This window comes from Vicugna pacos, chromosome 33 (assembly GCF_048564905.1).
Source record: "Vicugna pacos chromosome 33, VicPac4, whole genome shotgun sequence".
Classification (NCBI taxonomy): domain Eukaryota; kingdom Metazoa; phylum Chordata; class Mammalia; order Artiodactyla; family Camelidae; genus Vicugna; species Vicugna pacos.
Genome location: NC_133019.1, coordinates 6,850,647 through 6,876,829, shown reverse-complemented (window position 1 = coordinate 6,876,829; position 26,183 = coordinate 6,850,647). Strand labels below are relative to the sequence as shown.

The 26,183-nt window shown below is 55.2% G+C and overlaps 1 protein-coding gene across 2 annotated transcripts; it reads left to right on the top strand.

Moving 5' to 3' along the window:
- SLC37A2 (solute carrier family 37 member 2) lies at window positions 1-24,196 on the top strand. 2 transcript variants are annotated; one of them, XM_072953836.1, is made up of 19 exons: window positions 1-902; window positions 12,225-12,306; window positions 12,785-12,878; window positions 13,009-13,087; window positions 14,654-14,789; window positions 15,197-15,273; window positions 15,998-16,164; window positions 16,713-16,750; window positions 17,032-17,184; window positions 17,509-17,599; window positions 19,055-19,117; window positions 19,424-19,509; window positions 19,974-20,022; window positions 20,192-20,265; window positions 20,539-20,617; window positions 20,744-20,841; window positions 21,087-21,151; window positions 21,375-21,431; window positions 22,952-24,196. In XM_072953836.1, exons 1-18 carry the CDS (start codon window positions 844-846, stop codon window positions 21,403-21,405), a joined length of 1,521 nt encoding a protein of 506 aa, XP_072809937.1. In that variant the 5' UTR covers window positions 1-843; the 3' UTR covers window positions 21,406-21,431; window positions 22,952-24,196. The 2 variants fall into 2 exon arrangements, with proteins under 2 accessions (XP_072809937.1, XP_072809938.1); XM_072953837.1 differs by lacking the exon at window positions 21,375-21,431 and having other exon boundaries at window positions 22,952-24,195.
- The last annotated feature ends 1,987 nt before the right edge of the window (window positions 24,197-26,183 follow it).

Below are 26,183 nucleotides of genomic sequence, written 5' to 3'. Positions count from 1 at the left end.
AACTGCTTTTTACAGGTGGAAACATATCCTAGAAATTTCCAGGCTAGAGGCCTGAAGGGCACTTTTAGGAGCACGGAATTCTGTGCCGCAGATTGGCTCTTCACTGCTGCTTGGCGGCTTCCTTCCAGTAGGGAGAGCGCATTAGCTATAGGGCTGTCTCGGCGAGGGTGGAATGGGGGCGCAGTCTCTCTGTGAGTCCAGAGTGGTAGGTAGGGCCCCGTTTGGCTCAATGCAGAGTCCGGAGTCTGAGTGGGACAGAAGGTCCCTGTTGGGTGCCTAGGAAGTTACATTTGGGGCCAATTTGTATCTCCCTGAAACACCTGCGCTCCGAGGGGGCGCCTGTACTCAGACCAGCATCTTGTAGAGGACCACTGGGTGTCAGTCCTCGCCCTCCTGCGTACCTCAGTTTCCTAGGCTGTGCCAGGGCCACTGCTAATCAGGAGAGGAGGGCGCTGCACGAGCAGCTGCGGGCAGACGGAAGGTCACACAGATTACGTCTGGGATCGCGGCTTTCGGTTCCCCGGAGGGAAGTGACCCGGAAAGTGCAGGCCCGAAGATGGAGCCTCCAGAAACTCGGAGGGCCGTGGGTCCCTAGCCCAGAGGCAAAGCTCGAGAAAACTCCGGTGCTAGCAGGCGGCGGCGGAGGATGGGCATTCAGTCGGTTTGCGCCGGAGGGCGGTCAGGTGCAAGGGGGCGGGGGCTAAAGGCCACGGGTTGCGGGGTCAGGGCGGGCCGGCGGCGGGGCATTTAAACCCCTCTGGCTGCCAGCTCCGGACGCGTGCCCAGCTCTGCACCCTCCTTCGTCCGCCTCCTCTGCTTTGCCTCGGGTACCGGCTGGGCAAGATGAGGTCTTCCTTGGCTCCCGGCGTCTGGTTCTTCCGTGCCTTCTCCAGGGACAGCTGGTGAGTAGGACGGCAGCGGTGGGCGCGCTGCCCGGGAGCAGCTCCCCGCCCGCCCTAAGCGCGCGGGGCCAAAGCAGCCTCCTTCGCGAGACCCGACGGGAACGGCCGGGAGTCCCAGGGCGCTTCGGCAACTCTGGCAGGATCCGGCCGGTCTCCTTCAGCGGCGCCGGCCAGGGAGATGGATGGCACGCACTCCCTAGCTGACTCAAGTCCCCCTAGACCTCGCTTTCCCCGGGACGCTGTCCCTTTGCGTCCTCATCTACGCACAAGCTCAGGGGCAGACCTTCAGAGCGCCTCACTTTCGTATCACTGAGCACCGGGGGTGGGGGGCGGACTTGCAGGCTAGGAACGGAAGCCAGGGTGTGGTGGAGTTGCTGAAAAAGTGATCACTGGTCATTGGAGATGTTGAGTGTCCCTTTTGGTCCTTTTAGCCCTTGGATAACACCAAGACCAGAACCCAGTGGTCCTGGGAGCTTGCATTGAGGGATTCCCGGCCCTGAGAGAGACACCAGGGGAGGGCATACCTCTCAGACCAGAGCGGCAGCTGCTCCTCAGCCGGGTGGTCACCCCAACAGTTGGCCTGAGGCTTCCAGAATAGTTCTTCTGACCGAGGAGGCCTGAAGACGCCATGGACACGTTGGGGTGTGGGGTGCAGTGGAGAACGTTCAGCCCCATCAGAGGCAGTTTGCTTGGTCGGCACAGTGTTTTTTGTTTTGTTATTTGTTTTGTTTAATTTTATGTTAGTTGCCATCATTTACAAATTGTGAAACTTGACATGGATAGCCAGATTCCTGGCTTCTCTTGCAAAACAGACGATGTAGCAATATCAGGCCTAAATTCCCAAATTATATCAGTAGGAGTTGAGGAGTCCGCTTTAGCTGGGGTACGAGCTCTCAATATGACCACTTGTTCCAGTTTTAAAACAGAAGATCCTACATTCCCAGCTCCCTCAGTCCTGGGCAAATCAGAATGGTCACCAGAGGCACTTTCTAACTGGTGACAGCCCTCACTGGGGACAGTCCTCGTCACTTCCAGCCTTCCTCACTCACTTAAATTACTTATTTGGTCCTTTTTGAGTTTAGGTCTGATAAAAGATATTTTTCAGGAAAAGATAAGATCATGACTCTCACAATGATGTAAAGATGAACATGTGTTAAAAAGATTTTATTTCACTCATAAATGAGGGAGCCAGGAGATGTTATAATTGGCACTAAAGAAAATCCAGGGAGGGGAAAATGGAGAGTTACTCTTTAATGGGTGCAGAGTTTCAGTTTGGGAGGATGAAAAGTTTCTGGAGATGGATAGGCGGTGATGGCTGCACAACAATGCGAAGGCACTTAATGCCACGGAACTGTACACTTTAAAATGATTAAATCATAAATTTTATGTTACATACTGTTTTACCACAATTTTAAAAACAGAGAATACGAAGAACATGCCCATTTATAAGTCAGGAATATTGAGGCAAAACTGGTTGGAAGGAAAGACTATTGAAACTCTATTATTTCATAGATATATTTTGTATGACTTATCAGTTACTTACTCTTTCAAGCAATTCCAGGTCAGTGGAAGGTGAGATTCAGATAATTTGGAAGGGTGTCCTTTAGGCAATGCATAATTTTCCAGAGAAACATAACTTTTTTTTCTACAGTCTGCCCTTCTGTGATCAAAAATAGTCTCAAAGGAAGATTATTCTTGATCACAAAATAAGGGGTCAGGTAGGGAGGAAAAGGTATTTACAAATGTTTCATTTCAGTTTGCAGAGTCTCCTTCATTGTTATGGGTTACAGGTATCTTAAGAAGAAAGAGAAAGGGCTTCCTTGTGTATTCAGAAAATTGACTACTATAACATCAAGAGTATTCCAAACATAAATGACAACCGGTTCATTGCATCATATGTGAATAATTCTTATTCTGCTGAATCTTGGGTTAGCAACCTCATAAACCTGTCAGCTTCTTTACTGAAGAGTTTTGGAAATCCTGACTCAGTCCACTGATATATTTTTAAAGATGTTGGAGTGCTGTCATCAGAAATCTGTACCCAGGGGTGAGCACCTGGCACAGGGCTTTTCTGAGACAGTTCTAAAAAAATGTGGATTAACTTATTACTGATAAGTTTCAAAAGCAAATGACCTGATGAGAATTCATGACAAGAATAATGCAGCTAACAAGGAAATTAGTTTTTCCCGAGGAATGTAAAAAAACAAAATAAAGCCAATCCCCCCCCCAAATTAGACAATGTCTAAAAACCCACTAAAGCTAATTTCAAAGAAGATGGTGAGCATTACGTCTGATTTATAAAAATGAATGAAGGTAATTTTCATAGTGGAAAAAATCTTGAGATATATAAAAACTCTGAGACATAATTTATATAATATACCAAGGAGATACCAAGAATGTCAACTTAAGAGATTTAGTAAGTCTGGAGGAAGTCCGAAACATCATCTGTGGGAAAATCAGATATCCATCCTCAGTTGAAAACCACTGACCTGGAAGATGCTAAACTCAAACTGAAGAAGCAAGGTTGCAGCCCAAGTAACATTTAGAGTCATAACAGAAATCGTGACTGGTAACTGTACTGTGATCATCAGGCACAGCACTGCCAGGGTGCTGATCCACAGAAACAGATCATGGACCAAAAGGGCACTGAGGAATCTGTAGGAGTTTCTCATAGAGCAAACAATTTGAGATGCTTAAATAAATAATAACATTTTATTTCTCTGTTTTCCCTTAATAAACAAAACTGCATCTCATTACGATATGTACAAAATTGTACCTCTCTGCCACTCTTGTTCCTATTAGAGTCTCATTCATATATATTAATTATATCCTTTAACCAAAGTAACTTATATTTCAGAGAAAATGGGGGGCAGAGAGAGTGCATCACTATAGATAGCCTGTCCCACACCAGCATTTTAGAAGAGCTCAGGAACACACACAACTTTTTATAGCCACACACGTCATTTACACACTTCTTCAAATGTGAGTACAACTACTGTGTTTCCCAACATCTCCCAGGTTTAAGACGGATATGGATGGGGGTGGGGTATGGCTCAGTGGTAGAGCTGGTACTTAGCACACAAGGTCCCGGGTTCAATCCCTAGTACCTCCATTAAAAAAAAAAAAAGACAGCTATGGATTGAAATCCTTTCACCACTGTATGCCTTGTGTAGTTAACTTCTCTGAGCCTCAGTTTCTTCACTGGTGAAAGTCAGGTGGGTTCTTGAAGATAAACTCAATACGTAAACATTCTGGACCTCCCATGGCTGATGGAGGGCACTTGGTAAGTGTTCTTCCTCTTCTGTCCTGATGCATGTAGGTTTGGACTTCTAACGAACACTAAAGCCTCATTGTGGCTCCTGCTGGGAGCACATTATCATGTTGTACTCTGAGGCCTACAGAGATGATTAAAACGTGGTCCTACTTTCTTGGAACTAAGGAGCAAGCTGCAGAGAGGGTGTGTACTCTCATTATCAAAACTTGCTGCTTCCACACGTTCCAAGGAGGGCATTTCAGCAGAAGTGAAGAAAGCAGACCTTCCTGGATTAGGACACTGGAGGGTGGATTGGCCCTTTGGATTCCTCCCCTGTGCAGTGAGGATGCTGGTACCACCTGCCTCATTAGGCAGCTGTGAGGATTGAAGATTGTTGGGAGGTTGAGCACTCAGGTCAGTGCCAGGTTTGTATTAAGTACTGACTCAACATCAATTATTGACTGTTATTCTACTCGCTTTTCATTCCTACTGTGCCAGGCATTGTGTTTGTGGTTCACTGCCAGGTCATTGTTTGTTTCCCCACCAAATTCCCCATCGTATGGACATAATGAAGCAGAGAAGTTATGTAGCTTGTCCAGCAACACGTAACTAGTAAATGACTGAGCTGAATTTGAATCCAGGTGACTTGGACTCCCAAGTCCATGGTCCTTCCCACTGTCCCTCTGGTTAGAGGAGGAGGGGAAAGATCACATAGTCATCTGGCCTTAGCCATATCACTTAATCTCTCTAGGGTCCAGGTCCTTTAAAATGGGAGTAATAGTGTACCTCTGTCACAGGGTTTGGTGAAATTCTATGAGAAGGTATTTAAAGCACTTAGCCCAGTGCCTAGCGTGCAGTTAGTACTTGGTAATTGCTTGGTGCTTGTGAGTTTCAGTGGAGGGAGGGATTCACTTTTATTAGGAGGAAAAGTCAGCAATTGACATGGTGGATCTAGAGGTATTCTGAGCAGAAGCTGTGGAGAAAGCAAAGGCATGGAAGTGAGGACATATCCTGTCCCTTCAGGACTGGGTCATGTGTAGCTGTGCTGGCTGGGGTGCGGGGTCTGAAGGAGCAGCCGCTGGAGGTGAGGCTGAGAGGAGGCGGCCCCAGGTGTGCCTTCCTTCTCCTGTTAGACCCTCTGTCAGGATGGGGTGGGCAGCTTGCTCACAGCCTCTCAGGGTCCTCCCCGGCCCTGGGCCTGGCCAACGCCCTGCCTCTGTGCCAGCGTGTGCGTTGGGATTTCTAGGGGTGGATGGCACCATGGGCATCTTGCCAGAGAGGTGACTGTGGCTGGCGCTTGTGGGGTTGGGCCCATTTCCTGGGGCCTGTCAAGGGGAACAGTTCAGGACTTGGAGAAAAGAGACCTGTGGGAGGAGGGCCAGGTGATGCAGCAGCTGGATGAGCAGGAATGGGAGGCGGGGGACATTGGGCAAGCACGAACACAGGAGCTGTCAACTCTTACATTACTTAGTCGTCTCCCACACCCTGATCGTCGCACATGAGCCGAAAAGACCAAGGCTGGCTGGTGGCGGCATCTGGGACGAATGGCTCGCCCTCCAGAGTTTGCTGGGGTCTCACTGCCAGAGCCCTCATATCTCATTTCATTCATCATTAGGGCAATCTCGGGGGATGAGAGTTTAGTATCTTATTTAAAGGGAGATCAAAGTGACGCCGAGGGGTGAAGTGTTATCTCAATTAATCCTTATGGCAGTCTCGTGTGACAGGAGTTTACTGCCTCATTTAAAAGAAGATCAGCTGAGGATGAGGTGAGAGGCCTTGCCCTAAGTCACAGTAACAGAACCAGAAGTTAGGACTCAGCCTCTTTTGGTCTAAGTCTAACGTTCTTTTCCTTCTTCTGCTGTGGCCTCAGATCCGGGGCCCTGGATGCTCCCAAAGCAGCTTTCTCTTGTCTTACTTTCCTGGTAACTGCCAAGTGGTGCCTGGTAAGGGCAGCAGAAAGGGCTCCTTTAAAAAGAGCTGTGATGTTGGGAGGCTGCCCTGTAAAGGAATGAGAGATCCTGGAGGAGGACCTGGAGCGCTGAACCATCCTCCCTGGCTCTACCCTCTTCCTCTCCTCAGGTTCCTCATTGTGGGGGCTGATCCCCGAAGAGCACGTGACCCTATGGCGCTCCCCTCCCCCATTCGTGCATGATCGCTGTCTTCTCCGCCAGCTGTCCTCTACTTCCTCTTCCTCCCCGCTGTTTCCTCTTTCCCTCCTTACAGAGCAGACTGATGTGCACTTTCCTGTTTGGGGTGGGGCAGTCAGCCTCCGGTGCCACCGACTGGTCTAGGAGGCAGCAAGGGTTTGGGAATGGTCTCTGTGGTTGGCCAAGGCCTTACTCTTCCAGTCAAGCTGTACCACCTGAGTGCTGAGACCGGAGTTGAGCTGTAACACCAGAATTGAGTCCGTGAAGCCCACGACTCCCGCATCTGATTGTCCCTGAGTTAGTGTGTGGGGTAAAGGTAGGGCGGGTGGCATTACTGCTCTAGCTCTGGCCTCTGGCTCATGCCTCATTCCCTAGATCCTTGCTGCAGGGAGAAGGAGCAGATGAGGGGGAGGAGCCGTGGGGCTGGGCCTCCAGAGACCCTGAGAGGAGGGTCATCCTCTTACCTCCCTGGGCAGGACCACAGCTCTGCCAGCACCAACACATTTCCATCTCTGCCATTTGCACAGCCTTTCTTCAGAAGAGAGACCAGCTTAATACCCTTGACCTCTTCCAAACCCTCCCAGCTGTCACACCCTTCCAGAGTTTTCCCAGGTGCCCACACAAAACCTCATGCTGGAGTTAAAAGCCATGCCTTTTCATTCTGTCTAAGCACTCAGTGTTCCCCTACTTAGATTCCTCCTCAGGGCAAAACAATCTAGCCTGTATTTTCCTGTCTCCTACAAAAGATCATTATCTTACTTACTCATTCATTCTATAAAGTCCTGGGCTCCTTGTGGTGACTAGCCAATGGCTGTGTTCTCTGGGAAGCATCTTGGAGCCAAATCCTGAATCAACTTGATCTCTCTGAGCAAGCGCCCAGTCCCAGCTAGAGGAAGGGTAACAAGTAGAGGACTCCTTGGATGGGCTTTCTGCCCCGAGACGGTTCCTCTGTCCTCACAGGCCCTCCCAGACATGGCCTGTCCCTGTCCCATCTGGTAAGCGGAAGGCCTGGCTCAGGGCTCTGCCCCGTGCTGTCTGTTCCAGGCTGGCCTTCCTCTACCAGTGGCAGTGGACGACTTGGCAGGGGGTGAGGTGGGCCTGGCTCTTATTGTTCCCAGCCTTTTCTCCTTTTCATATCTGCTGAGTCCCAGAACAGTCCCAGGATGGGCCACCAAATTCATTTCCTTAGGGCAAGTGCCAAGGTCATCTGCAGCCACAGCCAGCCCAGTCTGTCACCTGACCAACCAGAGCAGCCCTAGCCAGGAGTAGTGGGATTGGTCAGTGAGGGAGTTTAGGTCCCCACTGGCCTGACGTGGGGATAGGGGCCGTCAGCAATGTGGTTGGAGCAAGGAAGAGGCTTCAGGGACTAGGGGCTGAGTGGGTAGATGCTAGAGAAAAGGGGCCTCTCCCCACCGTCTCCTACGGTCAGCGTCTTTCTGCAGGGCTGTTTCTTATTTTCTGTTGTTGTGCTGGTATTGGTGGTGGTAGGTCCTTCGGGGTGTTTGCTTTTCATCTGTTGCTGCTTTAGCAGACATTGTTCTTTGTCCCTCCCCGGAAACATTTCTAGTGCAAAGTCTTAACAGGGTCCATAAAGCCATTATCATGCTACTTTGAAAAAATAAGTTGGACTGTCAGCTAATAGTTAAGAGATAGCTAGTCCACCTATCTGACTTGGTTACTCAGTAACTAGTGCTGGGTAAGGGGAGGTGGGACTCTAAGAAGTGCCACTTCTTGCTAACAAAGACTTCGAGGGCCATGGGGCAGGCAGCCCCACCTGGGACAGTCTGTGGGCCTCGCTAGGCACGTTCCTGGGTCCCTGGCCTGCCTGCCCGGCCTGACCCAGACTAAGCTGCCATGCGCCCCTCACAGCCACCCTGGGGCTGGTGAGACAGAGCCCAGCCGTGTGTGTTCTTCCCCCTGCACAATTTCTGGGGCCTCTTGATTCTGTAAGAAGCGCTCATGAGAAAAGAAGTGAAACCCACGGGTTCTCCATGACGTCAAGTCTCTTTCCTGTGAGTTACTGTTAGCTTGTCAGCCTTGGCCTCAGCCCAGCCCTTAACCTGACCGATGTCTCCAGTCCCCCTCTGAACAATGGCACCTTAGGCTTTTTCTCAGAAGAGCTGCCAAAGTGGAATGGAAAGAGGGCTGGACCAAGGGGAGGCTTGGCTCCATGTCCGCTCTGCCCAGCTAGCCGCGCAGTCAGGGTTCATCTGCCGTCATGCTGGAGCCCAGGCCGCAGCCCAGAGGAAGCCCGTGCCAGGCCAGTGTCACACAGCACGTGTGAGGACCTCCTCCCCCCAACCCAGCCCCTGCTCCAGGAGTCATGACTCTCCTGCTATCTTGGGTCTCTACTGGGGTTGAAGTCAGAGCTGGGAGAAAGATCAGGCCAGGCCCCTGGGTAGGGCTGGAATCTCGCAGGTCTGCATGTCTGGGACCTCTGCTGAGCCTCCCAGTTTACTCCCAAGGGAGCGTTTGGGCAGGCCCACAGGCCAGGCGAGGGCTCTGGTAGCTTTGGGGTGTCTTTGTGTTTCAAGCCCAGGTCTGCATACTGCGAAGAAGGAGGAGGGGCCCATGCTGGCCTCCAAGTCCCTACCTTAGAGACAGTCCGGGGCCTGGAACCCCCGCCATCCGGAGGAGTTTGGTGCCAACCCCCACGCTGTTCACCTCCCATAGCAGAGCTGTATGGGCTGCCTCAGCCCCCTCTGGCTTCCCTTCCTCAGAGTCTAAAGTAACAGTAGCTGTCATTTTTAAGCGCCCATAGGGGGTCGGGAACATATAAGAGCTGTCCTGTGCATCAGTTCACTAACGTGTCAATAGCCCAGTGAGAAAGGTGATAAACCCTCTACTTTTCAGATGTCAAACAGATTTAAGGAATGAAATCAGGTTCCACCTGATTCCTAAGTCCTTGCTCTTTTCCCTTACAGACACCAGCTCCCTGAAATGCACCACAGAGCGCCCCCCCAGTAGCCATGTGCCTGGGGAGTGGCTGGCAGGATGGATAAGGCAGAGGGAACTGGTCCTGCCTTATGCTGGGGGCTTCCCAAACTAATCAGCAGGGTCTTCACCTGGCTTAGCCTGGGTTGCGTCTAGAACTCTCTGACCTAGCAAATCCCACCCCTTTTCATTGACTTCCCGTCACCCTCAAGGGACAGTCTAAACTCCACAGCTTGGCACCCGAGGCACTCCGTGACCTGCCCCTCCCTCCTTCCCAGCTACCTCTCCTGGCATGCTTGGCTCCGTCCCACCTTCCAGATATCCTGAGCTACACAGAGTTCTCCAAACAGGCAGTGTTATTCACGCCTCCACGCTTTCGTGCGCAGACTTCCCGCTCCCTGGCACCGGCTCCTGCCCCAGCCCCAGCAGGCCTGGCTACTTCCTGCTTCTTTGTGAAGATTCTGCTGAAGCCTCAGCCCCAGAATCCTTTCCTGACACTGCTCCCATCCCAGCTGGTCTCCGTGTCCCTGCGTCCATGTCGTGCAGGGCTGCCCTTGTTAATAGCTCTGTCGCGGCCGTGCTGATCTGTGAGCCCCCGGAGATCTCTCTTACAGTTTCTCTGGCCTATTGCTGGGTCCCTAGCACCGTGCCTGGCGTGTATAGGATGTGGGCGGGAGGGCAGTCTTGTTCTGCCAGAGGAGCACGGTGTCAGATGTGGGCACGTGTCTGCTGCTCTCACAGCTTCTCCCACCTGAGTTCTGGAAGAAGAGGACACCAGGTGAAGGAGAAGAAGGGAGAACAGCTGGGCTGGCGGAAGTCAAGGGAGGGCGATCTGAGCTGTCTCCTGGGTGGGCAGGTGCTGGCACTTGGGGTTTAGCAGTGTGGTGGGAGGAGGGAGGTGGGGCAGCCAGGCTGTGTCTTTTGACCCTTCCTTGGCTCCAGCCAGCTCCTGAGAGGGCTTGGTGTGGCTGAGTTGCATCTTGGACCTCACTGCCAGGCTCATCAAGGGTGATCGGTCAGCTCCAGGGCCTTGGGAGTCTTTGAGACCCAGAGATCTGATTTGTCACCAGGATCAGTGGCTGCATCCATGCGGCAGCCAAGATAGGCTCAGCTGAGTCCTGGGGGTCTTGAAGGTGATGCAACAGAGACCTAGGGACCAGGCTGAGAGTAGCATCGTGTTCACCTGCTTCTGAGGATGTGGTTGGTGCTGTCATCCACATGCGACTGATGAGGAAGCCAGAAGCAAAAATGGTTTAGGAACTTGCATTTGGTCACACAGTAAATTAGAGGCATCCCTGAAAGCTTTCAGCTTTTTTCCAGACCAGGCAGCTCCCCAGGCAGGGCTCCGGGTGAATGTTACCTGCAGGGCTGTGGTTTTCTCCCGTCCATTGCTCTTTGAAGACGTCCCTCTCCAAATTCTCTCAGAGAACCTCCCCAGATTCTAGAAGTCCCTAAACAGGGACTCATGAGCCATTTGCCAGTTGGAAAACATTGCTGCCACCAAGCTTGTCCGTGTGGGTCACCGTGACAGCCCCTTGGACTAACCCCAGTATCCCTGGAGGACCCCTGGTGACCCCCTCGTGCACCCTCAGGAACTGGGAGCCAGAGAGGCAGGGCTGGAGAGGAGCGTGACATCCAGACTAGAGAGCCGGAGCTTTGTTCTCGATGGAATAAAGAGCCACTGAAAACTGTTCAGCCTGGTGACGGAGGCGATGTGTGCACCCTCCTGGTCTTCAGAAGATAAGCTGTGGGGCAGTGGGGAGGCTGAAGATGGAGAATGAGCCCAGGGCTGAAGTGGGGAGGGGCTGGTGGCCCAACCTGAATCCAGATGCTGCTGAAGGCCCCTTTATTGCACAAGCAGTAGCCTTCATGATGTGCTTGGGGGAGATGATTTGGGGGTTTGGAGGCAGATCCCTGGAGAGGGCAGACTCAGCCTCCAAGGGTTCTGGCCCTTCGGTTCATGCAGCCCAGGGAGAGAAAGGGCTTCAGGGCCCCTCCTTGCCTGCGTCCCCAACTTCTCCATAAGCTCTTTAATAAACCAGGCTCTGGGCTCCCTGTGGGGCTGGCAGTCCATTCTGAGGTCTATTTTCCATGTACTTCCTGAGTTTGGGCTGCTGACTCGGCTCAGCTGACGCCACGCTAGGGAAGCAGACAATGACTCAGGAGGCCTTGGAGGCCCTGCCCCGGACCCTCAGGAGAAGGGAGGCATGGGGCGTGCAGGGGAAACTCTGATGGTGCCTGGCTGAACTGTTCTTTCCACCCCAGACCAGGGCAGGGGATGAGAAGGGGGTGGCTGGGAGAGGGCACATGTGATGTATGAGCCACGGGTGGAAAGAATGACCCTTCTGTCCAGTCGCGTGGACTAGCCTGGGACCAGGAAGAAGACCTGGGTTTGCCACCAGCTTTCCGTCTGCTGCCACGTCTCCAGCTGTTTTGGGCTCTGCTCTGACTGGGCTGCAGCCAGTGCTGTCTGCTGTGTTCTGAGCTTAGGAGAAGCCTTGTCCTCGCTTTAAAGATAGACGCCCCTCCCACATCAGCCTCCTACCCACTTTTGCCTTTTCTGGCATTTTAAATATGGTTCTCTCTCCCTGCCCCCATCTCTCTCTCTCTCTCTCTCTCTCTCACACACACACACATAGAGGCACCCTGACCTTAGTGAGGCTGAAGAGAAGCCGAGGTGATGGGGAGCAGGGGGAGGTGCTCTGGTGTTGTCCAGGGAGCTTGTGCTGGGCCGGCGCTGTCAGGTCCCAGGAGTCGGGACCAGGGAGATAGGCCTCCCGAGCACCCTGGCCTCTGTGCGTCTGTTCCTACCCTCCCCTTGGCCTCTGCCCCAAGGAACTTGTGTCTGGAGGGGAGCCCGAAGGTCGAGAGTGGTGGTGCTGAGACCCTGAGGCTGCCAGAGGAGGCACAGGTGGGATGCGTCCTGCATGCAGCAGAGACGGTGGGGCCGAGCCTCTTGCCAACCCAGATGCCCACCTTTTCCTGCAGGTTCCGAGGCTTCATCCTGCTGATGACCTTCCTCATCTACACCACTTATCACATGTCCCGGAAGCCCATCAGTGTTGTCAAGGTGAGGCTGGCCTGGCAGTGAGGAATAATGCAGGAGATGCGGGCCCTGCAGAAATACCCTTCAGTAGGATGGTCTGGAGCTTGGCCCGTAGCCGCCGTATCCCCTGCCTTGGTCACCGAGCCTGCTCCTCCCCCTGGCCGACTCCCGCTTTCAGCAGCTCTTTTTTCCCAGGAGTTTCCCCAGCGGCTCCCTTTGGGTTATTCACCAAGACAGCGGTGCCAGGGGCTGTGGGTGCATCCAGAGAGCAAGCACCCTGCGCTCCGCGGGTTCTGCTCGTTGACTCCCCTTGCCCCCTCACCAAGGCTGCTGTGGCCACTTGTCCCTGGAGCCAGGGGAGGTGCCAGAGGAAGGAGCATAGAGTCCAGGAGGCTGGGCTGCAGGGCTGGTGTGGTTGGAAAGGTTGCTTGCTCCTTTCTGGGCTGAGTGGGCTGACGGGCCACAAGATGACCCTCGACCTGTGCATGTGCTGCCTCCCCAGAGCCGTCTGCACCAAAACTGCTCGGGGATAATCGAGCCCGTCAACAAGAGCCACAGTCTCAACGACACCACGTGGTGCAACTGGGCCCCGTTTGGTAAGAACAGGGCAAGTTGCTCTTCCCCAAACCCCCCTCCCCTCCCCAGGAAAGGGTTGTCTGGGGCCAGAGGGGCTTCTTGCAGGGGCATCCAAGCAGCCAGCTTTTTGTCTCTCCCATCGGCTTTCAGATCAGAGCAACTACAAGGAGTTACTGGGGGCCGTGGACAACGCCTTTCTCGTGGCCTATGCCATCGGCATGTTCATCAGGTGAGAGGGAGGCCGAGCCTGTGACCGTCCCAGAGCAGGATGGTTCGGATCTGCCATCTCCCCTTGACCAACCTGGGGGCAGCGGGGTCAAAGGGAAAAAGGTGATAGTTCCCCCAGGTGGAAATGAGACAAGACCCTTCCACACACAGCATCACTCATCGCCATCCGTGCTTCCATGGCCACCGAGCCTGCTCCTTCACCTGGCCAACTCTCACTTTTAGTAGCTTTATTTCCTGGAAATGCTTTCCTGGATCTCCTTTTGAGTTTATTCAGTCAGATGGCAGTGCTGTGGCTGGAATACGGTTTGTCCTGGGCCAGGGTCCTTGAAGAATAGCCCTGGGTGCCAGAAAAATCCCAACATGGCTTTTACATAGCAACCATGGTTTGTTCCCAGGAACCAAAGATGACTAAGGCAGGGTACCACCTCCAAAGAGCTCACAGCCTAATGGAGTGACCGGTACCCCAGCAGCCAGTTATAAAACAGTGTGGTGTCTCTGTGACAGAGCTGGTGATGGGGCACCCTGGGGGCTCAGAGGGAGTTGCTTAGTCCGAGCTGGGATTGGAGAAGGGGGGCTCAGGAAAGCTTCTCGGAGGAGATGATAGGAGTTGAGCTTGGCGATGGAGAATGGCTCGGCGGAAGGGATAGCATGGGTGAAGTAAGGCAGGTGTGAAGCAGCATGATCTGAGGGGTGGGGTGGGGTGGGGTGGGTTTACAGAGTGTAAAATTTGAAGGAAGTAGTGGCAGGAGATGGGGCTGAAGAATGAGGTCATTGTGGACCAGGCCGTGGGCACAGGAGAGCCACTGAAGGTATAAATTCAGATTACATTTCAGACAGATCACTGAGGGTGACAGAAGGTAGACTTGAAGGAGGGCAAGACTGAATTTCAGGTCATACTAAGGAATGGATGTGATAGTAGCCCCGCTGAGCTTCGAGGAGCGCTTGAGTCAGAACAGTGGTACTAGAGAGGGAGCAGAAGTGACACGCTGGGGAAGTGAGAGGTGCAGTGGTGGGGCTTGGAGACTGGTGGGAGGGCTGGGGCAGGACACTGAGGGAGCTCTGTCGTTCCTGGTTTGAGTGGCCAGGCATGGTGGTGCCACCCAGTCCAGTGAGGGAAGCAGGACAAGGTGCTGAGTGGCAGTTTTGCGGGGCATCTAAGTCAAGACGTCCAGAAGTCATCTGGGTATGATCCTGAAGCTCTAGGGGAAAGTTCAGGCTGAAGATACGCAGCGGGGGCTGTTAAACATATAGGTGGTGGTTTAAACCATAAAAGGGATGCAAAAGAAAATGCATGAGAAGGAGTGGTCAGCCAAGGGGAGCGAGGGGGCAACAGTGACATCAGTGGGGCCCCGGAGAGAACATTCAAAGTCAGCAGCATCAGATAAAGCAAAGGACCTGGGAATGGAGGACTGGGGGTGTCGCTGGCACGTGGCAACACAGGGGTCATTGGTGGTCACCTTGGAAGCGTCGTTTCGGTGGCTTTGGGCAGGGGGAGGGGAGAAGTAGTAGGTAGAAAGTCAAGGGGTGCAGGTGGTGGAGATTAACCTCAAATCCAACTCTTCTGCAGTGGCATTTTTGGGGAGCGGCTCCCCCTCCGTTACTACCTTTCGGCCGGAATGCTGCTCAGTGGCCTTTTTACCTCACTCTTTGGCCTGGGGTATTTCTGGAACATCCACGTGCTCTGGTACTTCGTGCTCATCCAGGTACGAGCCTCCGTCTGGCACTCAGGCCTGGGCACAGAAAGCGTCCTTGAGGCTTCTGGTCCTCCCCAGCTGCCCCTGGCTCATGGCAGAGGTGGGCCCCGTGGGCTCCCTTCCCAGCCCAGTGCCCCTTTATTACACAAGCCGGGTCCCACTTCCCACATCCCAGGTCAGCCTTATTCGCTCAGTGAGTCTGCACTGAGCACTATCCTCAGGTCCCTTGAGATGCCCGTGAGGCCTGTTCTCTGCAGTGGGGAACTTGGGCCAGAGGAGAAGTCAGCGCATGGGTTAGGTGGTGTGTGCATGCACAGGAGGGAGGGAGGGTTGTAGCATGGGCGGTGGAGGGACCCCCTCCCAGATGCTGAGCCGCTCAGCCGGGCCTGCCCCGCCTCCCTCCTCCCTCCTTGCAGATCTGCAACGGCCTTGTCCAGACGACGGGCTGGCCCTCCGTGGTGACCTGTGTTGGCAACTGGTTCGGGAAGGGGAAGTGAGTGTGATGACGGAGGTGGGGTGGGCGGTGCCCGAGGGGGCCTGGGCCGGTGAGGGGGCCCATGTGGTCCCAGCATAATTTCAAAGTGAAAGATGAGAAACAGGCCTCCATCTTGCTGACTTTCATAGGCTAAGATACAGATGTTTTAGTTACTAAAACCAGTACTGATTTTCTCATTGGTAAGGTTTTAATCTTTCAAACCTGCAACCTTAGTTATGATTTTTCCTCGTAACAGATGAATTTCCATTTTGCATGAAGACAAAAAACAAAGCCTATAAAACGGTATATACATGTATGTTTTTTCTTGAACTGGCTTCTGTGCAAAAAATGTTTCTTTGGGGCAGGGTTTCTCCATCTTGGTCCTGTTGACATTTGGGGATGGATAACTCTTTGTTCTGGAGGCCGTTCTACACGTTGTAGGATGTTTAGTGGCCTCCACGCTCTGGATGCCACTAGCACACCTGGGCTGGGACAATCAGAAATCTCTAGGCACTGCCAGTGTCCCCTGGGGGCAGAATCAACCCCCAGGCTTTGCTGCCACTCACTTGACACCAGAGAGCCCATCCCCTGCTCCCTGGCTGGCGTCCTGGGGCCTGGAGGCTGCAGGCAGTCAACTTCTTGCACTTGACCAGGACAGCTGGGATGAACCCTGTGCTCCTCTTCTTACTGTTCCCGCTCTTCTCTCCCTCCTTCCCTGCTCCTCCCGGCGCGCTCCCTCCAGGCGGGGGCTCATCATGGGCATCTGGAATTCCCACACGTCCGTGGGCAACATCCTGGGCTCCCTGGTCGCCGGCGTCTGGGTGGATGGGCAGTGGGGCTTGTCCTTCGTGGTGCCGGGCATCGTCATCGCCATCATGGGCCTTGTCACCTTCTTCTTCCTCGTTGAGTGTGAGTGGACCCTCCCCCCACCCTGGGGCCCAGAACCGAGGTCCTGGGAGAAGGCAGCTGGTGCAGAGGGGAGATTACTGATCAAGGAGTTGGAAGAACCGATGTGTGACTTGGGACAGGCGACCTCTCTGAGGCTCAGTTTTCTCACTTGTGAAATAAGAATATCAATGCCTACTTCCTTGGGCTGTTGAAAGTTTCAGCAAGAGTCTGTGGTCAGGATGGCAAACCTGGCTGATCTGAGCGTGAGGAGGGACAGGCGGACCCCACAGGATGCTCGCCATCTTTGCCGCCTCTTCCCGGCTCCCTGACAGCCTAGTAAGTCAGCTTGGCTGGGAGTGTGGTCACTTCGTAGCCAGAGAGCGGAAGTCCCTGGGGCAGTCGTGGCACAGGTCGTTGTGAGGACACCCAGGCCTGGAAGGTGGTCTCCTGAGCCCTGGTTCCAGGCTTCCTTGTGCTGAAAAGTCGCTACCTTGGAGGGTGGGGACTACACCCCATGCAAGGTGAGGGCCTGGCCTGCTGGGAAGCTGCTTAGAAGGTTTATCTTTCAGACCCAGAAGACGTGGACTGCACTCCTCCTCAGCACCACGTGAGTGTGGCCCCCAGCCCTCCCAGTCCCCGGGGGGCTGGGCCCAGGGAAGCCTGGGGAGTTGGAGGAGGGGGCTGTGCACAGTCACTCCGCAGGCCGGAAGGCTGGCCCTTGTGTGGCTCCCGGACAGCCTGCCGGGCCTGGCAGGAGGATGGTCCAGTCCAGGAGGAGGACACGTGCCTCTTCCAGCTTGGGAGCCCCTGCCTCTCACGTGGGTTGTCCCTCCAGCTGGTGGGAGCTGGTATGTGGATGTGCCCACAGCAGGGCTCCTCTCTGCTCAGGGTGAGCCGGAAGAGAACCTGGACAACCCTGAGGACCCTGCGAACAGACCCCACGCTAACAAGGAGAGCAGCCTGGAGTCTGCTGGCAGTGGCTCCAAGGAGCCAAGCGCTGGGCCTGCTGCCATCAGCTTCTTTGGGGCGCTCCGGATCCCGGTGAGAAGTTTGTAGAGTGGAAGGAAGAGAGAGGCTTTCTAGATTCTTCTGCTGGATATCAAGAGATGATCTGCAGTTTCTGGGTTTCTTTCCATGTGATCCCTAGGGAGGGCGGCCCTTGGGAGGGGGATGTGGGAGGCCCGCGTTGACACAACATTGGAACCGCAGACACATTGCCATCACTGAGACAGGACGTGTGCTCAAGGCTGCTTTGTGTGGTGGGTGGTGGGAAGTGCAGGCGGGGCCCTCAGATGCCGGTGGGGCTGCACCGGCTCAAGGACGCCTTGCACCCCTCTCCATCACGTCCTCTGTTATGCTCCCCAGGGCGTGATCGAGTTCTCCTTGTGTCTGCTCTTTGCCAAGCTGGTCAGTTACACCTTCCTCTACTGGCTGCCCCTCTACATCTTCAATGTGGGTGAGTCACAGGGAGGAAGGGGTGGGGGGTCTCTGAGGGGGAAACCTGTCATGTGATGCTTATGACTCCAGGAACAGGCAGGATTTCTGCTGAACCTCTCAAGCAGAAGGAGATTTTTATTTTTCTTTAATGGGAAGCTAAGCCTCTTAGATGACCCCCTAGACCCCTGATTCCAGCCACCTTTCCTCCCTTGGCACTGAGCTGAGTTTAGGAACTCAAAGCTTAGTGCTGTAATCCTCCCTAACTTCTTCTCCAGCTTTAAGTGTAGGGGAAAGAAACCCACCCCCAGGCTGCTTGGCTCATAGGTGGGTGGGATGGGAGGGTGCTAGAAAGTCTGCCTTTTGAATGCCTCCAGGAGTCCCTTGAGCCTCCCCCAGCCCAAGGAAGAGGCCTGCTGAGCTCCCCCAATGCTTGTGGTCTGGCAGTAAACACTGTCGTCCTCTTCCAAGGGGCTCCCAGGAGCCTTGAGGACTTGATGCCTTGTGCCTAGGTCTGTTGGGCTGCCCATCTTGTGGACCTGCTCTCCTCTGCCTCTGCCCCTGCCCAAGGATGGACAGATGAGGAGAGGACACTTTTGTGGTTGAAAAAGGATGTGTATGCCCACCGGTCCCAGGTCTCTGGTTTTCCGCAGGTGGAGCTGCTCTGTCAAGGAGCAGTTCCACCCCCAGGGCCTCGGAGCTCCTCCAGGGCCAAGGACCTGTCACCCAGGGCTGCCCTGCTCATTCCAAGCCCTGTGGGAGGGACGGGGCTGTCTTGCCACACAGTATGCTTGCACAGAACAGGATGCCATGGGAATTAGTCAGGGCTGAATCTAAGCCAGGACTTGCCCCCAGCTCTCTCTGAGGGGCCTCCCTCACAGACAGGGCTAGAGCACTGGAGAGGCTCTGTGGACACTGACTCTTTGTTCTGTGACCTTGATGCTGACTTTAAAATATGAGTCAACCTTGAAGGCTGAGCTACGATTCAAGCTTCTGGACATCCTTTTCTCTAATCCTAGGGCAAGGGCTGGGACCTGAGGTCCCCTTTTCCCTGCGAGCCTTCCTGGCTGTTTTTATTAGCAGGGACCTCAAATGGAGGTGAAGCACTCCTGGCGGGACCTGCCGCTAGGTCAGGGGCAGAGCAGGAATGTGCTGGATGAGCTGAGGCTCCGTGAGAGTAGTTGTGCCCTCCGTGGGACAGTGGTCTCCAGAGCCACATCCCAGTGCTTTCAGAAGAGGCTATTCCAGGAGGTCAGGGCCATCAGACAGGGGGAGAAGTCAGTACAGGACTGGGGGCCCATCCCAAACAGCGGCAGACTCACTTGGGATCTTGGCCAATCATTTTCCCATGGGCCGCACTCCTTCCTCTGATCTGGTGCTCTGGATCAGGTGCTCTGCGGGGACACTTCTGGCGGTGGCCCTCCAGGAGGTCTGCCCTGAGCCCCCAGGTCTGAACACATGTTCTTGTTTTCCACAGTTCACTTTAGTGCCAAGGAGGCTGGGGATCTGTCCACGCTCTTCGACGTTGGTGGCATCATAGGTGAGGCTGTGCCCTCCCTGCTCTGCCTCTAGGCTGCATTCCCCTCTCCTCTTGTGGGGGTGCAGAAAGAAGGGACAGGTCCAGTGGGACGTGACCTAAGCAGGTGGCATCAGAGTAAAAAGGGTTCCTGCCCAGCTGGGTGGCCCTAGGAAAGAAGGTCCTGGTGTGTGTGTGTGTGTGGTCTTCCCATGAGCCGTGGGCCCAGGGAGGGTGGCAGAGGGAGAAGCTCTGCTGGCTGTGGGCACCCAGGCCCAGGCGAGCGCTGGGCAGAGCGATGGGGCAGTGTGCGCGTCGTGTGTATTCCAGGCGGCATCTTGGCGGGGCTCATCTCTGACTACACCAATGGCAGGGCCACCACCTGCTGTGTCATGCTGATCTTGGCTGCCCCCATGGTGCGTATAACCTCTAGGGCAAAGTGCAGATGCACATGCGTGTGTGCCCGGGACGCTGAACCGTGCACACACCTGGGCATCGTGTGCACACGCCCTTCTCTGTGTGCGTTTGCACACCCCCATGGGAGGGGAAGCCGAGGTTGGCACAGGAAAGAAATCCAGACTGAGAATTTTGGAAAGGGGCTATTTGGCCTTGGTGGAGCAGGAGGGGGCAAACTTCTTGACCAAGGAACAAATAAGAGATGGAGGTGGAATATGAGAGGAGACTTTTATGAGGGAAATAGTAGTTTACCACGTGTTAGACCTTGTATCCCTGGGACTCGTGAAGGCTGAGAGGTCTGGGTATGAGGAGGGAAAGGAGGAAGGGGATCTCTGGGGTTCCCCGAGTTCTAGGTTCCAGTCTGACACAGGGGCCTGCATGGAAGCCAGGGTGTGACTCTGCCTGTCCCCTTCTTCTCTCTTAGATGTTCCTGTACAACTACGTTGGCCAGAATGGGATTAGCATCTCCATAGGTGAGCAGACGGCCCTGCCTTGGGGTCCCACGAAGCTGGCTTGGGGCATTGGTGGGAGGCTCAGGGAAGTGGAGGCTCTCAGCCTGATGCCTGGGGGACTCACCTGCTCTGGGGCTGGGGGTGGTGGGGGCCTCTCCTCTGTAACTGGGCCATCTCTTCACCACCTCAGTAATGCTGATTATCTGTGGGGCCCTGGTCAACGGCCCATATGCGCTCATCACCACTGCTGTCTCAGCTGACCTGGTAAGTGGGGCCACCTCCCTGAGGCCAGGGATCACTTAGAGGATTGGTCAGGGCCTCTTTCTCTAGGTCCGTCCTCCCCGTCTTCCCCCCTCCCCTCGTGCGCAAAGACAAGATCCTCAAAGCCCTTCAGAATCTGCCATCAGGCACCACCCACCTTTCCTCTCAACTCCCAGCCTCAGTTGCTGCCTCTCCCCGAGCCGGCCCCTCTGCAGGGACTGGTCCTGCTGGTGCTGCATCTTGGTTGGGCCTCCCCACTCTGCTCTCTCTCCCCAGGGCACTCACAAGAGCCTGAAGGGCAACGCGAAGGCGCTCTCCACCGTCACGGCCATCATCGACGGCACCGGGTCCATAGGTCTGTGACTCCTCCCTTTTGGCTCTTGGCAGCTGAGCCAGGACCTTGTCTTGGCAAACTCTTAGGATGCTGCCCTCGTGTGGGCGGGGCGGGCCAGGGCCTGCTCTGAGGCTGTGCTCCATGCAGGTGCGGCTCTGGGACCTCTGCTGGCCGGGCTCATTTCCCCTACAGGATGGAACAACGTCTTCTACATGCTCATCTCTGCCGACATCCTGGCCTGCTTGGTAAGAGTTTTGAGGTGCACAGATGGGTATGGGGCAGGGTCCCGTCCAGCGGGGCTGGACATCTGGAGGTCCACAGCATTGGCTATTTGGGGCTCTGGGGCAATGAGAACAGCTCCCTGTGCTCAGAACCACCTTGTCTCCCGTGGTGACCCTAATGGCACTGTGAGCTCACCTGGCACCGGGGACCACCCACGTGCTCCATGCTGATGTTGTCCCCCCTTCCCTCTGTGCGGCTGACCCCCCAGCTCCTCTGCCGGTTGGTGTACAAAGAGATCCTGGCCTGGAGGTCATCCCTGAGAAGAGACAAAGGGTGAGTCCTCCGGGGGTCTGGGGAGACAGCTGGGGCCCCATCTCCCCAGCCTGCCTTCTCACGGGCGTCAGAACCAGCGCTCGGTGGCTCTGCACGTGTCGGAGCCCAGCTCCAGCCCAGGCGTCAGGAATGTGGCTCTGGACCCCGAATATGCTCCGTGAACGCCCTCCCCGGCCACCGGCCCCACTAACCTGTCCTCTGTTGTCCCTGTGTGTCTCCATAGCTCTAGTGTGGCCCTAACCCACGCGCGGTAGTATTTTCCTCAAATCCCATGACTTTTGTGAGTATCTTCTTCAAGTCTGTGACCAGTGTGCCGTCAGCATGGGACTTGCATGCAAAGCCTCTCTCCTCCAGTGCAATTTTTCCAACTTTCTCTTTTTCCTTGGGGGCCAGTTCCAAAGACTCTGAACCCGTCTTCCCTCGATGCCTGGGAAGAGTTTCCTAAGGGGCCTGAGCTGCTGTGGAGGCTGGCAGCCTCTTCCCCTTAGGGAGAGCGGTAGGCCTTTGGACGTACCCCCAGGACAGAGGAGGCAGCGTCCAGGGAAACCGTTTTCCCTCTGAACTCCGACCTGAGCTGTCTGTGCCTCCCGCAGTTCAGAAACCGGGGTCGTCTGGCCCCTCTGCCTGGGGTGTGCACAAAATGCAACTACCCGGCGAAGCCTCTGGAACAAAACCCAAAGCTGGCCTGCTGCGCTCTCTGCCTGTTGCCCGTGGTGGCGGGTGTGGAGGCCACCCAGATAGGCGCGCGGCGGAGGCACGCCTCGCGGCTGGCGCTGTGGTTGGCAATGTTCTCTCGTGACCTTTCTGGCTTTCCTTAGGAAGCTCTTGCTAATGAGAAGCTACCAGAGCAGTGGACCTGGTCTGAATGGTAAATGAGGAAGAGCCCACTGGGGTCACGGTAACCAGCACTGTACTTAGAGAAGCACCTCCTTTAAGGAAGGTGTCATCCTGGCTGGGGGTGGGGGTTGGAGAGCAGGAGGCATCAAGGGAGTATCTGTCCTGCCCTGCCTCGGCGGAGGAGCGGGGTGCTCCTTCCCCCTGCCTTCCCCGGGCCTGGCCCGAGGGGACCCAGGGAGGGGAGGAAGCGAAGCGGAAAGGGAAAAGAATGAACGTGCAGTCAGCTTGCACGCTGTGCGTGAGCCGAGCCGGACATTAGATGTACCCGCTTACCTCTCAGCAGCCCTGCGAGGTAGGTGCTCTCACTCAGAGATGAGAGGACGGAGGCTCAGAACTCACGGAATATACCTCAGGCCTTCAGCTAGTCCCAGCAGAGTCTAAATTTGAGCCCAAGCATGTGGGGCTTGCTTTTCTCTGCACGGCTGCCATCCTAGGCTGGTCCTTCTCTCTGAGGAAGGCCTGTGTGTGCGGAGCAGAGTCGCTTGCTGGGGCAGAGGGAGCATGGGGCTTGGGACCAGAAATGCTGGACAATCCTGACTTCTCTGCTCACTCGCATCTGTAAGACCTTGCACAGCTTCTCTGTACGTCCGCGTCCTTGTGTGTAAAATGGGGGTGCTTACTTCTAAACACCCAACAGGGTAGACCTCAGGCAGTGACAAGATGGGATGTCATACTGTTTTGCAAACTGTCAAACGTGGTACAAATGTTGTAAAGCTTTTTAGCATCATTCTGGCTTGGTGCTCCCTGCTGAAGAGGTGACAGGGAGCACGAATTATAGTGATCGGGGATGAGAGGCAGTTATGATGGGGCCCTAGGAACTGGCCCTCCCTGTCCCCTCCACTGGGGCAGGAGCTTGTGAATCCGTGTCTCACTTTCTCTTCCGTGGCCTCTCTCCTCACGCAGGTATAGAGAAATGTGAGGCCCCAATCAGGACAGAAGCGTGGAGGGCCCCCGCCGGGCCCCAGAGTGCTCCCCCACAGATCGCTGAGGCAAAGCCTCTTGACCCGACAGCAGCTGGCCCAGCCAACGGGCTCTGACGGGCCAGGAGACTCCACAGGAAGGGGACTGCCAAGCTTGAGGACACGGAAGACCCAGGGGCCTTGCTGGAGGATGGAAGGAAAGTGCCCACTGAACTGGGAAGGCATCTTGAGACCAAACACTAGGCCGGCAGCTCCACGAGACCAGTGGATCAGTTTATCGCAGGGTCACTTACTCATGGGGTGGGATCGGGGTCAACTCAGGTAGATACACTCTGGAAGCATTCGCAGCTGCGCTCTGCACCGCGGAGGGGCCGTTGGGACGACTTTGTAGTTAACCTAGGTCGGGGCAGGAGCTTGGAAGCAGGCAGGCATTCCTAAGTTAAGATGATGAATGGATAACTGGTCGTGTGGGTGCCGGGAATACGTCAGGGAAGGTTTTCATCATTGTTTGGAGACTAACAGAGCATAGAGGCTACCTGGTCCTAATGGTTATTAAACAGTATCTATTAACTACAAGGCTCTTGATGACAGAGGAGTGATTCACCACACAGCACAGTCCTGGGTAGAGTCAGCAAAAGAAGAGGAGAGACTGTGAGGGCCCAAGATGGCCTCAGTTACGCGGACAGCAGTACAGGTGTGAGCTCTGGAGGCTGTGGGCAGAAGGGTCGGGGATCAGGGCTGAGTGTGGTCTCCATTTGGTACAAGAAGGATATGCTCAAACTCCTGCTGCTTTAGATTCCAACACAGAAGGCAGAGTTTCAGTGGAGCCAAGGCCTGGAAAAAATGTCTCCTTCTCACGTTAAACTTGAACCTCTGTAATCAGCCTGTCCCTCTAAGTGGGTATTTTCAAGCCACCCGGCCCCTCTTTGTCCCTTTGTCCACAAGCTGGTTTTCTCCAGGTAGTTCCCCCCTGTGGCACCTCTCCTACCCTCCATTTGATCCTGTTTCTAACTCTTGATCCGTTTTGATTAAAGCATTATTGCTGTATCCTCCGGGGCCAGGACTAGGGAGAGGCAAGGAGTCATCACTCCCGGGCTCGGACCTGTGCCGCCCCTGAGAGTGAGCGCCCCCTGCCTTGCTCGAGTCCCAGTCCTCTGTGTCCCCAGGGACGGTGGCACATCAGGGCAGTGCTGTGGGGGATGGTTTGGGGTGGGGTGGGCATGACTGAAAATACCAATATATGCATTAAATATTTTGATAATGAAATGCCAGTGGTTATTGAGTGCTCACTGTTCACCAGCTCTTCTCTGAGTGGACACAGCAAGAAGACCGACCCCGAGCACAGGCGCCAGGGTGACAAGACTAGCAAGGGGGGAGGGGCTGCTGGCTGCATCCAGGCGGCTGTTCTGTGCGTGGTTTGTGGCTCTCTGCAGCCGGCCTCTTCTCCCCCGTGTTCCCGACGTGCTTGTTCTGTCCCGTGAAATCCCTGGGTTTGCCAGGCTGGCTCTTGGCGTTTCTGTCTGCCCTCTGAAGCTGCCCATCAGCACCCACAGCGCCTGTGCCCATCCTTGTCAGGGCTCATGGGAGCTCTGGGAGTGGTGACCCAGGACCACAGGGCAGTGTGCAGGGGCTGCCTGCAGTTGGTGGCTGCAGAGTAGGTGGTCGTGACCACACTGATGGCCCTCAGGGCCAGCCTGTGGGGACCGGTGCATTCACTGGATACAAATCCCTGCATGTTGAAACAAGCCGTACACACGCCAGTGGTGACAGATAGGATGTCTCAGACTGCCTGAGACCCATTCTGGCTTTGAAAGCAGGAGCCAGGCGGGCCGTCCAAGTCCTCAGGTCCCATGGTGGAACTGCCGCGGAGGGCCAGGTGTTCATGTTCACGGACGCTTCTTTCAACACCATGTTTAACTGACAGCAACACTCAGGGGAGCCACCAGATGGCGCCATCATCCCACGGTAGCGCCCGCATGGCCAGGGCTTCCTTTCTGCTTCCAGCCGCGTTTGGGGGGCTCTTGTGGGGGGGGACTGACGGGGGTGGCGGGTAGGAGGTGGGGCAGGGAGGCGAGGTTCCCTCACTGGGCCGCTTCCCCCAGCAGGGTGGAGGGGAGTGGAGTGCTGCACCTCCCTGGGCGCTCACTCTGGCGGCCCCCGCTTCCCCCTCCTCACCACTCCCCAATGGCTTTGAGCCCTTTCCTCTTTAGAAAATGGTACTAACGTTGTCGACCTCAGAGGCGCCCTCCGACGGGAGACGGCTCGGGGCCAGAGGCACCCCTGCCCTCAGGGGCTTGTCTAGTCAGGGGCTGAGACAGGACCGTGGAAGTGCTGAAACGCTACGGGAGAAAGCCCTCGGGGTGGTGACTCACGTTGAGCCACCTCGACGTCCAGCCTTTCGGGTCGGGGCTGGCAGCGGGGGCCACGCCAGGGGCAGTGGGAGGAACACGTGACCATCCAGAAGGAAGAAGGAGCAGGACTTAGGCCATTAGTTTGATGAGGAAGTGAGGGGACAACAAGGAAGGGGGAGGGTGTTAAAATGAACACGTGTCAAGCCCCCAGTACGTTAGGCACAGGGACCGGAAAACGGATCCGCGTGGTGCTGCGGAGATGCACAGGGCTTGTGGGGCTCGGGGCGGCCTCGGACATGAGGGCTGGGGCTGGAGGTAGAGTTTGGGGCCCCCGCCCTGAGACTTGTCCTTGCACACTTGTCTTCCAGGCCCAGGGTCCCTGCCGCACCGCAGTTCTGGGCACTGACTGTCCCCAGAGGCCTAGGACCTGCCCCCTCTCTGGGCCTCGGCACTCACTCGGGGCTAATGTAGGAGCATTACGTTAATTAGTTATTCATTTAATTTAACTTCACATTTGGTCTCAATTAAGCTTAAAGTGTTCTTCCTTATAGATGTTACAACAGCCCTTGTAATTAAAAAGCAGTAACTCTTTGCATTTCTCCTTTAGAGATCCACTGGGAGGCTAGGCTAGTCGGGGGGTGGGGGAGGAAGGGGAAGCAGTCTTGGTAGATCTTAGCTCTCTGCGGTGGCAGCCACTAAGACTGAAGTTGGGGGAAGGAAATGACACACCATGGGTGTCAAGTGGGCACTCCGAGGACAGGACAGGTACTGGAGCTCAAGGGGCAGACCTTGTCTACAGAGGCGTGGGGTGCAGGGAGGATGGGAGAGGGAGGGTGCAAGGCGGCAGTCCTTTGATGGGAGGCA